The sequence below is a fragment of the Physeter macrocephalus genome, chromosome 3 (genome assembly GCF_002837175.3).
Source record: "Physeter macrocephalus isolate SW-GA chromosome 3, ASM283717v5, whole genome shotgun sequence".
Lineage (NCBI taxonomy): Eukaryota > Metazoa > Chordata > Mammalia > Artiodactyla > Physeteridae > Physeter > Physeter macrocephalus.
The window spans coordinates 9,886,491-9,902,837 of record NC_041216.1 but is presented as its reverse complement, the minus strand read 5'-3'; the positions used below and the strand labels follow the sequence as shown (position 1 = coordinate 9,902,837).

General features: G+C 47.8%; 1 protein-coding gene across 1 annotated transcript in view; it reads left to right on the top strand.

Annotated features, from left to right (window-relative positions):
- Window positions 1–1,433: 1,433 nt before the first annotated feature.
- Window positions 1,434–16,347, top strand: part of AZIN2 (antizyme inhibitor 2) — a gene marked incomplete at its 5' end in the record, with an annotated part of 32,590 nt that continues 17,676 nt past the window's right edge. The window contains 6 exon segments of the mRNA NM_001293796.1: window positions 1,434–1,607; window positions 10,932–11,104; window positions 12,095–12,229; window positions 13,023–13,188; window positions 14,403–14,565; window positions 15,756–15,868. Of these exon segments, the coding sequence (NP_001280725.1) occupies window positions 1,434–1,607; window positions 10,932–11,104; window positions 12,095–12,229; window positions 13,023–13,188; window positions 14,403–14,565; window positions 15,756–15,868 (924 nt within the window).

Genomic DNA, 16,347 nt, shown 5'->3' with positions numbered 1-16,347 from the left:
GCTGCCTCCTAGGGCCCACATCTGATTCTTTCACTTATTTGGTATTCATTCCTTTCTATTTGTGAGAGACGTTTCATTTTTTCTCCAAATTCCTGGTCCTTGCCGCCAAACCTGCCCCTCCTGTGTTCCCTGCCTTCACGAACAACACTACCATCATCTACGCAGCCCGCTAGGTCAGAAACCTGGGAGTCCTCACTTCCCCTCCCACACCTGGGCACCCCCAAACTCTGTGAATCCAGCCTCCTTAAATTACCCTCAGTGTGTTCTTCTGGGACCTCACTGTGTAGTTTAGGCCTCATCTCTCTAAAACTCCCCTAACCTTTTCCCTGCCTCATCCCACCCCTTCCAACTTTATCACAGCCCTGCTCAAAATCAGAATTCTTTGGCAGTTTCTCACTCCCTACAGGATCCAGGTCAGAACCCCTCTGCCTTCATAGCCCCATTTCTGGCTTTTCCCACGGTATGTATTATGCTCCATCAGAGCCGAACTACTCTGCTCATATTTCCCCAGGATTCCATGTGCTCCATTATCACTCCTTTGCCCAGGCTGTTTCCTCTTCCCTCCTCCCAGCCTCTCTTGCCTCTTACCTATTTCTACTCATTACTTATTACTCATCCGTGTCACCTTTTCCTGATTGCCCCAGGCAGATTTTGTACTTTCCTTCTCCATGGCCCCCCTCTGCATTTTGTAGAAACTCCTGCTTAGCATTTATTGAATGGGCTTGTAATTGCTTAAGGGGTTCTTTTGCAGACCCAAGCATACTTAGCATACTTGCATAGGTATGCCTGGTCAGACACCAAGTGGGCATCAGTAAAAAAGTGTTGCATAAAAGGGAAACTGAGTCCCAGAAAAGGTTTAATTAATGTGATCTCACCAATGGCCTCATATGTGTTCAACCCTCAGTAAACAGTTGTTCTCAGGCATGGGTTGCAGTAGCAGTGGGACTACTTCAAGTCTTCACTGAACACCTAAATGTGAAAGGCAGTGGCTGTAGGCTGTGGGTCTTCAAGGAATTTATCTTTTTTCTGGAGAAGACAGATGTCTATACACACAGAGTTCTGATACTTTGGAAGCATGTGCAAAATGCAGTGGGAGCATTAAAGGCGGAGTTGCCTTATTGGTTTGGGGGAAGGTGGCATTTCAGCTGAAACTTGAAGGTGGATTAGGAACTTGCTGGACACGTGGGGGAAGGATATTCTATATGGAGGACATGGTGGGAATAAAGGCTGGGAGGTGGAAAATGATCTAGGATAGAGCTGGAGTTTGAGCTGAAGTGAGGGAAGGGACTGGAGCTGGCTCACAGAGCCTCGAATGTCCTGTAGGCTTGGGGATCCCCAGAGAATTTTAGAGCAGGGTACTTGGGAGGACCGTGGAGGGCACGCACTAGGAGGAAGCTGGGTGGGGTCTCATATTCACCCTTCTTGTTGTGCAGGAAGAGGTCGCTGCCTTCTTTGTGGCCGACCTGGGTGCTGTAGTGAGAAAGCACTTCTGCTTTCTGAAGTGCCTGCCGCGAGTCCGACCCTTTTACGCTGTCAAGTGCAACAGCAGCCCCGGCGTGCTGAAGGTCCTGGCCGAGCTAGGACTGGGCTTCAGCTGTGCCAACAAGGTGAGCTCCTGCCCCCCACCTGCACACTGACCCTCACTGCCTACTGAACACCCACATGGCCCGGCTGCAGCTGCTGTGGGTGGACCTGGGGAAGCAGGAGTGACCTGTAATTGGCCCCTGCCCTCTGGGAAGGGCCACCCACATGCAAGGGGTGTAAGGGATGAGGGTGGAATTTGCCAGCCTTGAAGTTCCACATTGGAATCACGTGTGACTCTGGGTAGGTGGGTCACCTTTATAATGGAGATTTTCAGACTTCTTGGCATAGAGCTATATGTGGTATTCTTCTAATTAAAACAAAACAAAAACACCGTTTTATCATTGGTTTTATTTTTTCTTTTATAATATTAATAACGTGTGACTGTACATTTTCTTAACTAATCCTTGTAGAGTTTTGTTGTTGCCAGTTCTGCTGCCTTTCTGATTTGATTAATGCTGTTGTCTTAATTCCCTCCTGCTCTCTTTAGATTTGTTTATTACTGTCATTCTCTATTCATTGAACTCTTGCAGTGTGCTAGACACTGTTCTAGGTAGGGCTGGCAATACAGTGTTGAGTAAAACAGACTCTGTTGTCCTTGAGTTGAATGCACAGCTTATCTATTTCCATTCTGTTCTTACTTGATAAGTCTTTTAGCTATAAAGTTTCCTCAGAGTACAGCTTTGGACATAGTTATTCATTCAGCAACATTTATTGCGCACCTATGGGGGGGGGTCAAGTACTTTTCTAGGTGGAGATTTAGCAAGTGAACAAAACAGAAAAAGTCCCTTCGTGGAGCTTGCTTTCTAAAGAACAAACAAGTTAAACAATGAAAGTCTATGATATTTTAGATGGTAAATGCTGTGGAGAAAATTAAAGAGGGAAAGGGAAGTAGGGAGGTGACATGGATGTCGGGAAAGAGGATTGTACTTTTAGATGGTTTGGCCAGGGAAGGCGTCACTGAAATTTGAACACAGATCTGAAGGAAGCAAAGGATCCAAGCCAGGTGGATAACCAGGGGAAGAGCATTCCAGGCAGAGAGACCAGCAAGTGCAAAGGTCCTGAGGTGGGAGCAAGCCTGTGGGCATTGGTTTGTGATATTGTTATTACAGTTATTTTTAAATGTTTAGTAATGATTGTTTTGAGGGGGAATCCCTTTTAAACCCTGGTCAGCAATATAGCTGGGTGTTGTGAGGAGGATTCTAGAAAGAGATCTGGAGGAGACAGGAGGAGAGCTCATCTGGGTAGGAGGCTGGAGGGATTCCAGGTGGGAGAGAGGTGCACACCATGGTGGACAGTTGGAACGAGCAGGTTCACCTTTATCAGAGACGCATGTTAGTGTCCTTAGTGGTAGATGAGTCTCCCTCATGTCACCTGTGAAGCCCCTTTGCATCAGCTCTTGTTTTTTTTTTTTTTTTTTTTAATTAATTTTTTTTTTGCCGCATTGGGTCTTTGTTGCTGCGTGTGGGCTTTCTCTAGTTGAGGCGAGCGGGGGCTACTCTTCGTTGCGGTGCACGGGCTTCTCATTGTGGTGGCTTCTCTTGTTGCAGAGCACGGGCTCTAGGCGCATGGGCTTCAGTAATTGTGGCATGCGGTCTCAGTAGTTGTGGCTCACGGGCTTAGTTGCTCTGTGGCATGTGGGATCTTCCCGGACCAGGGCATGAACCTGTGTCCCCTGCATTGGTAGGTGGATTCTTAACCACTGCGCCACCAGGGAAGTCCTCAGATCTTGTTTTGCACACCTGGTTTCATGCATGCCCCACATAAAGCCCCATGGAGTGCCTAGGGGAAGAGATTGCCATTTTGCAGTTGAGGAACTGGGGGTCAGCTTCACACAGCTTGCAGCAGAGCCAAGACTTGCCCCCTGCAGCATGCCGGGTCTCTGCTCTGACCGGGGAAGAAGGGGACCCTTTTCCATAACCCTTGGTCTAGGGGTGAAGAACAGGACCAAACCTCACTGACTAGAGTCCTCTGCTTCTGGAAACCCAGAGGTGGGGCCCTATGCTGGCCCTCAAGCCTCAGGACTGGCCTCCAAAGGGCAGAGTTGTGGGGTGTAGGGCTTAGGAGTCGGGGTGGGGGACGTTTGCTGAGGGCTCCTGCTGTGTCATGTGCTTTGCCAAGCGTTTTCTGTACATGATCTCATTTGACTCTTGAAACAACCCTGTGAGGTAATTATTATCACTGTGCTTTTGACAACAGCCCCATGAGGAAGCAGTCAGTGTATAAGGAAAGGAGGCACAGAGGTTTGAGGGATGCCCTGGGAAGGGGCCGCTTGAGTATGGCAAGGGGTCTCTGACTTTATCACTGCTGTCTTTGCCAAGATCCCCGGGGAAGGGATGGCAGAGCTGAGACACCACCCAGTAGGTGGGATCATGTGGCCCTTGGGTGCATTTCCTGAGAGGTGGCACAGCTTTTCTTAGAAGGCCGAGGCTGCCCTCTTCTGGTTGGCTGGAGCTGGTGGCCACGCTGTACAGCACCATGCTTTGGCGGCCACTGACCTAGGGTCAGGCATGAGCTGGGGCTCGGTGTACAGATATGCATCAGACAGGCTCCAGGGTCAAGAGCACCAGCCACGCCTTACACGGAGCTCTGGTCCACCCACCCACCTTCCCAAGGACCTTATGTCATCTCTCCTAGCCCATCCCTTGCCCTCTCTGGCTGTCTCCCTCAGCATCCTCCCATCTTAAAATGCCTTTTCTGGACACCACGTCGTCCCCCAGCCCAATCCCTTGCTCCCTCTTCATGGCCAAGCTGAGTTGTCTACACTTGCCTGTCTGCAGTCACTTGTCTCTTTCCCTTAGCACCCACTCCTTAAGCCACTGCTTCCCGACCTCCACTCATCATTCCAAGGAATCTCCTCTTGCCAGCGTCCCCAGCAGTCTCCAGGATCCAGTGAGCACTTTATTCTAAACATTCGTTGATTCACCTGCAAAAAAAAAAGTAGAACGTCAGCTTTATGTCTCCAGAGATAATCAACATTCTGAGTTTGAGTTTGGTGGCTACATGGTATTTGAAAAATACTTATGAATATGATCCATAGGAAGCATACAAAATATCTTGTGATTTTGTAACAAAATATAAGATGTTCATGTGGTAGGTACTGTGCCACATAGCTTTATTTTTATTTTTTAAAATAAATTTATTTATTTATTTATTGGCTGCGTTTGGTATTCATTGCTGTGCGTGGGCTTTCTCTAGTTGTGGCGAGTGGGGCTGCTCTCTGTTGCGGTGCGTAGGCTTCTCACTGCGGTGGCTTCTCTTGTTGCAGAGCACGGGCTCTAGGCGCGTGGGCTTAGTAGTTGCAGCACGCAGGCTCAGTAGTTGTGGCTCGTGGGCTCTAGAGCGCACGCTCAGTAGTTGTGGTGCACTGCATGGGCTTAGTTGCTCCACGGCATGTGGGATCTTTCCAGACCAGGGCTCGAACCCATGTCCCTTGCATTGGCAGGTGGATTCTTAACCACTGTGCCACCAGGGAAGTCCCTTACAATAGCTTTAAGCTCAGCAGATTTTGGAGATCTGTCCATGTTGATGCTTTTAGACCTTGTAGGGGACACTCCTTGGTCCTCCTAGCTTTTGATCTCACCATGAAAAAGTGTGTGTGTGTGTGTGTGTGTGTGTGTGTGTGTGTGGTGGGAACACTTAAAGTGAGATCTACCCTCACAAATTTTTAAGTGTTTAATAAGGAATTGTTAAGTATAGGCACCATGTTGTACAGCAGATCTCTAGAACTGATTCCTCTTGCAGAACTGACACTTTATACCCATTGAGTAGCAACTCCCCATTTGAAACATGCTTTTTTTTTTTAGTATTTTTTAAATTTATTTTTTAAATTTATTTTTTATTGAAGTATAGTTGAATTACAATTTTGTGTTAATTACTGCTGAACAGCAAAGTGACTCAGTTATACATATTATTTTTCATATTCTTTTCCATTATGGTTTATCACAGGATACTGAATGGAGTTCCTGTGTTATACAGCAGGACCTTGTTTATCCATTCTATATATACCAGTTTCCATCTGCTAATCCCAAACTCCCAATCCATCGCTCTCCTATCCACCCTCCCCCTTGGCAACCACCAGTCTATTCTCTATGTCCCTGATTCTATTTCTGTTTCATTGATAGGTTCATTTGTGTCATATTTTAGATTCCACATATAAGTGATAATCATATGGTATTTGTCTTTCTCTTTCTGACTTCACTTGGTATGATAATCTCTAGTTGCATCCACTGAAACACATTCTTTTTAAAAACACAGGCCTAGCCTAGGATATTGTGGGTTGGGTTCCAGACCACTACAGTAAAGTAAGATCACAATAAAGTGAGTCACACAACTTTTTTGGTTTCCCAGTGCATATAAAAGTTATGCTTACACTATACTGTAGTCTATTAAGTGTGCAATAGCATTATGTCTAAAAAAATACTTTAAGTAAAATGTACATACCTTAAGTAAAAAATATTTTCTTGCTAAAAAATGCTGAGGGCTTCCCTGGTGGCGCAGTGGTTGCGCGTCCGCCTGCCGATGCAGGGGAACCGGGTTCGCGAGAGGCCACAACAGAGGAAGGCCCGCATACCACAAAAAAAAAAAAAAAAAAAAAAATGCTGACCATCATCTGAGCCATCAGCGAGTCGTAATCTTTTTGCTGGTGGAGGGTCTTGCCTCAATGTTGATGGCTGCTGACTGCTTAGGGCGGTGGTTGCTGAAGTGTGGGGTGGCAGTTTCTTAAGAGAAGACTCTTCCTTTCACTTGAATACCCAGAGGTCATTGTAGGGTTATTAAATGGCCTAATTTCGATATGGTTGGGTTGTTGTATGTCAGGGAATAGGGAGGCCCAAAGAGCGGGAGGGAGATGGGGAATGGCTGAGGAGTGGAGCAGTCAGAACACACATTTATCCATTAAGTTCACTGTATGGGCATGTGGGCGTGGTTCGTGGCACCCCAAAACAATGACAATAGTAACATCAAAGATCACTGATCACAGATCACCATAACAAATACAGTAACACTGAAAACATCTGAAATATCACAAGAATTACCAAAATGTGACATAGAGACGTGAAGTGAGCAAACACTGCTGGAAAAATGGTGCCAATAGACTTGCTTGATGCAGGGTTGCCACAAACCTTCAATTTGTAAAAATCGCAATATCTGCAAAGCACAACAGAGTGAGGCGAAATAAAATGAGGTATGCTTGTACTCAACAACACGTGCTCTTGGTTTTAAAGACTTTAGAAACATATCCAGTGAAAATGGACGCTGCTGGGAGCCTGCTCCACCCTCCTGGGGTGCCTCTGACAGTGGAGAGGTCTCCTTCTGCACAGATGTGAATTGCAAGACGGGGTTTGCTTTGACAGGAGTGGCATAAGAACCTCTGCGTTGTTCTGCCTCTTCTGGGGACGCTGTCTCCTCCCCTCTCTGCTGGTCCTGTGCTGGCTCTTCCTGCTCTCTAACTGGGAGAGTTCCTCTGGATTCTGGCTCAGGCTCCCTTCTCTTATAAACTCTGTCTTCGTAGGGGATTTCATCTCCTCCCATGGCTTCAAATACCCCTAATATGCCACCACCTCCCGTGTTTTGATCTCCAGCCCAGACCCTGTGTATCCAGGTGCTGACTTGTTGCCACAGGATGCCTGGAACCCAGTGTGTTCAAATGCACTCATGATCTTCCCCTCGAGAGGGGCCCCTGGGTCTGCTGGGCAAGGAGTCCCCCTCAGACGTCTAACCCCACATCCCCACGTGCAGTCCCTCACCAAGCTTGCCAGCCATGCCTACAGATGACACCACCCCCCTTTCTATGCAGCCTGTCCTGTTTCCCAGGGAGGTTGTGACTGTCTCCCAGAATTCTCCTAGGCCCTTCCTTGGTCCATTTTCACACGGTAGCCAGAGTGACATACATTTAGACCTTGCATTCAAAATGCCCATCTGATCCTGTCCTTTTCCCTCTTGAGACCCCTCAAACTGTTTCCCACCACTGGCAGGGTCAAATATAAATCACATCAGCCTTCTTGGTCTCCCTGTTGGCTCTGCCTGCATCCTTCCAAGCTCATCGTCCCCCACGGTGGTCACCCTGCCCAGGCCACCCCAGCGTTCTCTGTTCCTCCCTCAGGCTGAGTACATTCTTGCCTCAGAACCTCCGCACAGGCCACTTCTCCTACCAGAAACATTCTTTCCTTCCCTTTCAGCCTGGCCCAGGCCTCCTATGGGGCTCAGCTTAAATTTCTTTCTTTCTTTTTTTTTTTAAATGGAAGTATAGTTGATTTACAGTACTGTGTTAGTTTCAGGTGTACAGCAAAGTGGTTCAGTTATACATATATATGTATATATCTATATTCTTTTTTTCAATTCTTTTCTATTATAGTTTATTATAAGGTACTGAATATAGTTCCCTGTGCTATACAGTAAATCCTTGTTGTTTACCTGTTTTATGTGCAGAAGTATGCATCTGTCAGTCCCATACTCCCAGTTTATTCCTCCCTCCCTTCCTTCCCCTTTGGAAGCCATAAGTTTGTTTTCTATTTCTGTGAGTCTGTTTCTGTTTTGTAAATAAATTCATTTGTATCATATTTTAGATTCTACATATAAGTGATATCATATGGTATTTGTCTTTCTCTGACTTATTTCACTTAGTATGATAATCTCTAGGTCCATCCACATTGCTGCAAATGACAGAATTTCATTTTTTATGGCCGAGTAATATTCCATTGTGTGTGTGTATGTGTGTGTATATATATATATATATATATATATATATATACCACATCTTCTTTATCCATTCATCTGTTGATAGACACTTAGGTTGCTTCCATGTCTTGGCTATTGTAATGGTGCTGCTGTGAACATTGGGGTGCATGTATCTTTTCAAATTAGAGCTTTTGTCCTTTCCAGATATATGCCCAGGAGTGAGATTGTTAGATCATATGGTAACTCTATTTCCAGTGTGTTAAGGAACCTCCATACTGTTTTCCATAGTGGCTGCACCAATTTACATTCCCACCAACAGTGTAGGAGGGTTCCCTTTTCTCCACACCTCCTCCTCAGCTTAAATTTCTGACCTTCAGAAAGCTGTCCGTCACCCCCTCACATCCAGGTTTCCCCATCCCACATTCTCTAGTGTCCTGTACTTTTTCTCCGTGGCTCTTATCCATTTGTAATCCTATTATTATTCAGTGTTCATTCATTCTTCCCCTTCTTTCCCATCTGCCTGAAACCTCCACAGGGTCAGAGACCCTGTCTGCTTTACTCACCACTTGTTTTCATTAGCACCTGTCTCAAAGCCTGGCAACTCAATAGATGTTCGAGACACACTTGCCAATTCAGCATCAAGGTGTCTTCTCCACTGAAGTGCTGTGGTTAAGAGCTGGTGTGCTAAAGTCGGACGGTCCTGGGTTAGAACTCTAGCAGTGCCACTTGTAAGCCGTGTGACTTTGGACAAGTCACTTAAGGCCTCTCTGAGCCTCTGTCTCCTGCCTCATAAGATTAATATGGCGATGAAATGAGAATGTCTATAAAATATTTAATGCAATGGCTGGCATACAGTAATCCTTTAATGAATGACAATGGTTATTATTTAAATAGTTTTAATCAAAGCTAAACCACAGGTCCCCGAAGTGTTACCATTGCTGCTTCCTCTCACCTCCTGGGTGAAGCAGGGAGCAAAGCCACATTATCATAACTGCTCAGACGTGGGGTCTTTGGAAGCAAGCTGCGATGACAGCAGTCCCAGCTCTGGAGGTGGGCACCTTTGTGTCTCTCTCTGCTACTCGCTGGCTGTGTCACCAAGGCAAGTGGGTTTCTTTGAACTCAGTTTGTCCTCTGTAAAGTGTGGCCGATAAATATTTCCTAGGATAGTTATAGGCACTGCATGAGATAATGCACATAAATACCTTGTGCTGAAAAGTTGCTACATTAAAATTACAGTCTTATTACAAACTTGGGATGGCTAAAGATGGCCCTGTGTCTCCTACCGTGCATCCAAACTGCCACCTTCTTAATCATGGAGGGTCAGGCTTGAGTCTGAAAGTTGGTTCTGCCTCCTACTTGCTCCATAGCCTCTCTGAGCATGTTTCCTTCTCTATAGAATGGAGCTAATACCATCTGGGGGCGTATTGTAAGGAGTAAATAAAAGAGTGAGTCTAAAGCAAGGGTTGGGGACTTCCCTGGCGGTCCAGTGGCTAGGACCCTGTGCTTCCACTGCAGGGGGCACAGGTTTGATCCCTGGTCGGGGAGCTAAGATCCCGCAAGGTGCGCGGTGAGGCCAAATACATACATACATACATACATACATACATACATACATACGTACATACGTACATAAGTAAAGCAGGGGTTGGCAAACAATGGATGGTGGGACTTGTAGAGTTTTAGGTGAGGCCAAATACATACATACATACATACATACATACATACATACATACATACGTACATAAGTAAAGCAGGGGTTGGCAAACAATGGATGGTGGGACTTGTAGAGTTTTATTGGACCACAGCCATGCTCATTCACTTATGTATTATCTGTGGCTGCTTTGGTGCTACAAAGACATTTGAGTAGTTGTACAGAAACTATACGGCCCACAAAGCCTAAAATATTTACTCTCTGGCCCTTCATGGAAAAAGTTTGCCAACACCTGATGTGAAGCCTCTCATTCAGTGCCTGCTTGTGGTAGGTGCTCTGTGACCCTGGTTGCTTTCACCATCATCATCATCGTCTGGATCATGAATGCAGCAATCAGGTGGAGTACTATTCTAGAAAGGTGAGGAAGAGGAGGCCCTGTGGGGAGAGGGCCTTGCTGGAGCCACCCAGCACCATGGCATGCACAGAGCAGGTGTTTGGATGTTGAATGACCTGTGTCAAAAAGACTATTGGTCTGGTGAACTTTCTAATACATCAAGTGATAGTCTCTAAACATTTAAATCTGCCAGGAAAATGTGTCACAAACCTGTTTTCTGGGCTACCATGAATCTGTAGAGTGCCTTTGTGTGAATTAGAAAATGTATCCCTTCCTTAAGACACTTAATTGTTGTACATAAATATACTGATTTTGTTAGAGCAAGATGCTTTACTGTTAGGACGTCGTAATAAACATAGAAATCTACCGTGTATTCTCTGAACGGGACCCCTCCCTCCCTAGGATTGTGCAGTAAACCACCCACACAGCTGTACATGGCAGCCCTGCCTGTCAGTGGTGAACCAGCGTGCGTCCTGATTTTTGTATACCTGTCGTCTAAGAGCGAGGCCCACTTTTTATGGACCTCCCCAGCACAGCTATGACTTTGCCCCTCATCTGTGCTTCCTTGGCCTCCGTGGGCCCAGCAGGCTCTGGTGCTTCCTCACCACCCCCTTTGGGATCCCACAGGCAGAGATGGAGTTGGTCCAGCATATTGGTGTCCCCGCCAGTAAGATCATCTACGCCAACCCCTGTAAGCAAATTGCACACATCAAGTATGCTGCCAAGCATGGGGTCCGGCTGCTGAGCTTTGACAACGAGATGGAGCTGGCAAAGGTGGTAAAAAGCCACCCCAGTGCCAAGTAAGCTGAGAAGCACTCATGTGGGAGGCTGGGCTGCGTGTGAGGGCGGAGGGAGTGGGAGGAATGGGGCCGGGGCTGAGGACCCTGCCTTGGACCCGGCCCGAGTCACAGGAGGTTGGGTCAGGCACTCCTGGACTGGACCCAGGATGCAGAGCCTGAGTAGGACAGAGGTAGAAATGATGGATTACAGGCCAGGCAGAGCAAAGCCCACGGTACTACGGAGGTCAAAGTCACGGCAGAGGAAGCAAGAGTGGGTGGTTGTTTCACAGAGGAGGTGGCATTTAAGGAGGGCCTTGAGGAGTGACCAGCATCTGGGGAGGGCATAGACAGTGTGTCAGAGTGAACTGCGTGAGCAAACGCGTGGAGGCCAGAAGCAGCGTGGGGTGTTTGAGGGATAAGCAGAAATTTGGTGTGGCTGGAACATACCATGTGCAAGGGGAGAAGGAAAAGTGAATGACGCTTGTCACAGGGCAGGGACCCCAGTGCACGTGGGTTTTGGGAGGGGTCAGGGCTGGACATCTTGCTCAGGCTGTGCCTCTCACCTGGTCACTGGACACCCTGGAGAGCCAGGTGGCGGGCCACTCTAGTTCACCCAAAGCAGCTTCCATTTTGTCTATTTTACATATTGGGGATATCGGGGTTCTCAGTAAGACTGTGTTTAAAAAATGGTCCCCCCGATACAAGAGAAGTTGGAAAAGCCTGGCTGGTGTTAAGGCTGATTCGGAGAAGTGGGGCTGCCCAGAGGAGAACTGGTGAGGTCAGGAGCAGGGCAGGGGCCCCAGGGAAGGGCCCAGGGACATTTAGGGAATGGATTGGACAGGACTCAGAGGCTGACTGGCTGTGCAGGGAGAGGAAGGGGTCCAGGGGCTTGTGGGGTTGGGTAGCTCTGAGCCATGAGGGTTCACGCCCCTTGACTTAGAGAAGGCTTGGTCGGGGGCGGGGTGGGGGGGTGAGGCATGGCGCCCCCTGCAGAGGTGCGTGTCTCCTCAGGATGGTTCTGTGCATTGCCACCGATGACTCCCACTCCCGGAGCCGCCTGAGCCTCAAGTTCGGAGTGTCGCTGAAATCCTGCAGACACCTGCTTGAAGATGCCAAGAGGAACCACGTAGAGGTGGTGGGTGTGAGGTGAGTGCCCAGAAGCCCCGCCATCACCACCCACGCCCACTGCCCACTGCCTCTTTCCCAGGACTTAACCAACTCTGTGTGAGACCTCCCTCAGGGTCTCCAAGGAGGGACTGTCCCTGGGCCTAGAATTCTGCCATTTGAGAGCTTCCTCCCTTTGGAAAGAAGGTTTGGAGTGTCCCACTGCCCCAGCCCCACAGTCTGCAGAATGTCCTGTCCCAGGACATTCCAGGAGGGACCTGGCTTTGCAGGAGTTTTCCCAGCCTGAGGCCAAAGGTCATCCAGGCACACCTTGGCTCTGCCTCTTTTCTGGTAGGGGATATGGAAGAAGCAAGAGCTATGACCTAACAATATAACTTTCCTTTTTTTTTTGGACTTAGGATGGCCAGGCACTCTGCTAAATGCTTCATGGACACTATCCCATAACTGTGGGATCTTATCCCCACTTTATAGACGGGGAAACTGAAGCACAGCATGTCAGACTGCTGAGTGAGATGTACATCAGATCTGGCTGAATCTGGGGCCCTAGCCCTCACCCCAGAAGGCTCAGCCCCAGGGGCAGCATGGAGGGATGGGGGGGCACCAAGTGCCAAGGGACCTTGGATCTAGTCTCCTGTCCACTCCTCACTTGCCACATGGCCCTTGGCAGCCCATTTAACCTTTTATGCCCACAGTCACTACATCTGGAAAATGGGCACAGCATCCAGTGTGCTCGGCCAAGGTTGCTCCTGGCTGGGACTGAGGTGGTGGTACTTGGGCCCCTGTGTGTAAGCCGAGGCTCTTCCTCCCTTCCCAGTTTTCACATTGGCAGTGGCTGTCCTGACCCTCAGGCCTACGCTCAGTCCATCGCAGATGCCCGGCTTGTGTTTGAAATGGGTGCTGAGCTGGGCCACAGGATGCACATCCTGGACCTTGGAGGCGGCTTCCCTGGAGTGGAGGGGGCCAAAGTGAGATTCGAAGAGGTAACCCTGGGATCGCAAGTGTCATGCTGGGCTCGGTGGGGGTGGGGATGGGGGCGAGGAGGGTTATAATGATCCCAGGAAGCCCACTGTGAGTGAGTCCCATGTGCTATGTGCTGTGCTTAGTGCTTTACCTGGATTATCTTATTATTAACCCTGTGTTACAGCTGAGCAAACTGAGGCTCACAGACGTTACTTCACTTCCTGAGTCCATGGCAGAGCTGGCTGCGCACCCAGCTCTGCCTGACTCGGTGCATGCACCTATTTGAGGCTTAACCAGTCCATATTTGCATAAGTCATAAGGCTTTCTGAGGGTCTGGGTGTGCCTGTTCACCCTCCAGCGGACTGATGAGAAGTCAAGTGGGCAGGGGAAGGAAAAGCCAACCTTCTGTCCACTCCTAGTCCGTCTGTCTCCTTCCCATCTGGAAGGTGAAATCAGGAAAAACGTGTCGTTGCAATCCCAACTTGAACCACTAGGGGTCGCTTTTCCTTAGTAAGTGCCTGGTCCTGGAATATTCACATCTTGGAACTGAATTTAAGAAAATAATACGTGATGGACACTAAGAATTAGCTATAAAGTTGAGCATTGCAGCATTCTTCATAACAAAAGTCCAGTGGACTTCCTTGGTCCATATAGCACTCAGGGATTGGTTAAATTATGGTATATTCTTATGGTGAAAACATTTATACACATGGGGAGGTCATTCAGTTTATTGAGTGAAACTGTTTATAAAAACATATATACTTATAGCCCTATCATGTTTATAATAAAAAAATCAGGTTTTTAGGTTTGTATAAAAAGGAATTAAAGGAGCTACTCTAAAAATTTAACACTGATTAGGTTAATCTGGGTAATAGAATTAGGGGTGACTTTGATCTTCTTTTTCCTTCTCTGTAGTTTCTACTAAAAAAATGTGTTATTTAGCATATTGGTTATTTAGGAAAGAAAAATCCACGTCAGGGCTTCTGGAATCTGAGTACCAAGTGTTAGATTAAGAGTGTCTTTTCCCATTGTAGGGTCATTGAAGGGTGATTTACACAAGTGTGAGGGTCTTGACCCAGCTCTGTCTCTGCCTACCTTCTTGTCCAGCTGTCCGTGGTTACCAGCTGGGGTAACCTGAAATCAAAGAGGCTTTCAAGAAATAGACTTGGAGCTGCAGCAAGTCTTCAGCAGAAACCCCACATTTCAAACATGTAATTGTCCCCCATCCTCTCAGATTTCTTCTGTGGTCAACTCAGCCTTGGACCTGTACTTCCCGGAGGGCTGTGGTGTGGACATCCTTGCCAAGCTGGGGCGCTACTATGTGACCTCGGCCTTCACCTTGGCAGTCAGCATCATCGCCAAGAAGGAGGTTCTTCTGGAACAGCCTGGCAGGGAGGGTAGGTGCCAGGTGGGCAGCGGAGCCCCATTCTTCCCTAAAGCCAGGGACAGTGGCTGGCTGAGCCGGGTCTGATTTTAAGGGGTGGGGGAATCTGGAAAATGGGTCCTTGCTTTAGGGAAATTTACAATCAAGTCTCCTCACCCCAAGACACTCTTTAGCATCTTTTTTTTTCCTATGCATGTTTATATTTTATGAAGATTGAGATCAAAGCAACCTTAGGGAGAATAGATGCTTTATTAACCCTGTTGTACAAATGAAGAAATTGAGAGCCAGAGAGAATACAAGTGAATTGCTTAATTGCTAGTAAGTGGTAAAGCCTGCATTTCACCCCATGTTTGTCTTCTCTTCAAAGTACAGGCTCTTACTCACCCTACTACTTCTCACAACATATTGAAAGTAATTAATGACACCTTATATTTGTCTAAGCCCACTTGATAGATGACAGAACGTAGGCATGGAGAGGTTGAGTCACTAGCCCAAGGTCACACAGCTGATAAGGGGCAGTGCCAGGGTTCAAGTCCAGGCTGGGCTGATTCAAGGCTCCTCTGTCCACACTGCCAACATCAGTGCTCTTGCCTGACTTTCCAGATAGATCAGTCCTCCCAGCAGCCTCCTGAGTGAGAGGTCTGACTCTGATCTTGGGGCTTTTTTCTCTGCTCTGGGACCCCCAGGCAGGAGAGCCTGAGGTCAGTGTGTTCTTCCTCAGAGAGGGGTGGTGGGCTCCAGGTGGAAGGTCTTCTCTGTGTGTGTGTGTGTGTGTGTGTGTGTGTGTGTGTGTGTGTGTAGGGATGGAATTTTGGCCTCCTTTACACATCTGGGGGATTATACTTTCTAGTCCAGCTGGGAGACCTGGCTTCTCATTCCAGCTCATGCACTGCCCCATCGTGTGCCTCTGAGCAGGTGGCTTAACCTCTTGGGGCCTTGAGTTTGGGTGGGCTGCTCTCCTGCCTTTGCTGGGGCATGGAGGGGCTCAGATGCAGTCAGGGAGTGTGTGCTGGGCAGGGTTGCTCAGCTGCAAGGTGTTTCCAACACAGTAGTGAACCTCCTCTCACAGGAGGAGGCTGGCCACCTCATAGCTGAGGAGGGGGCAGCCCTCTTGCTTCAGTAGCGTGTCCCCTTGCTGAGCCCGCCATAGTTCCAACCCCTCATGTGCTGCTTGTGCTGCCCCGCCCCCTCCCCTCCCTGCAGAGGAAAACGGTTCCGCCCCCAAGACCATCCTGTACCAACTCGGTGAGGGCGAGTATGGAATCTTCAACTCAGTCCTGTTTGACAACGCCTGCCCTACCCCCATCCTGCAGAAGGTGAGCCTACCTCACTGGGCCTGTTTTCAATTGGGTGGGTGCATTTAAATAACATTTGTGTGTGTGTATTGTTATCTAATTTTTAAAAAGTAAAACATTCATTGTGGAAAACAGACAATAAGAATAAAGAACGTTATCACCCATAATTCCACCACAGAGATAGACTCTTTGAACATTAGATTTCTTTTCAATCTTTTAAAAAATGTATTATACTTTTTTCCCATAAAGTTGGGATCATATCAATTGGTAACCTGATTTGTTTTTCCACTTAATATGGGGTGTAGCTCTTGGCATGCCATTAACCAATCTTTGACAACATGCTTCTTGATGACTACATAATAATTTAGCCTATCTAACTCTAGTGATTGTCCATTTGGTTTCCTGTTTTTGAGCTTTGTGGGTCTATCTTTTTTTTTTTTTTTTTTGTGGTACGCGGGCCTCTCACTGTTGTGGCCTCTCCCGTTGCGGAGCGCAGGCTC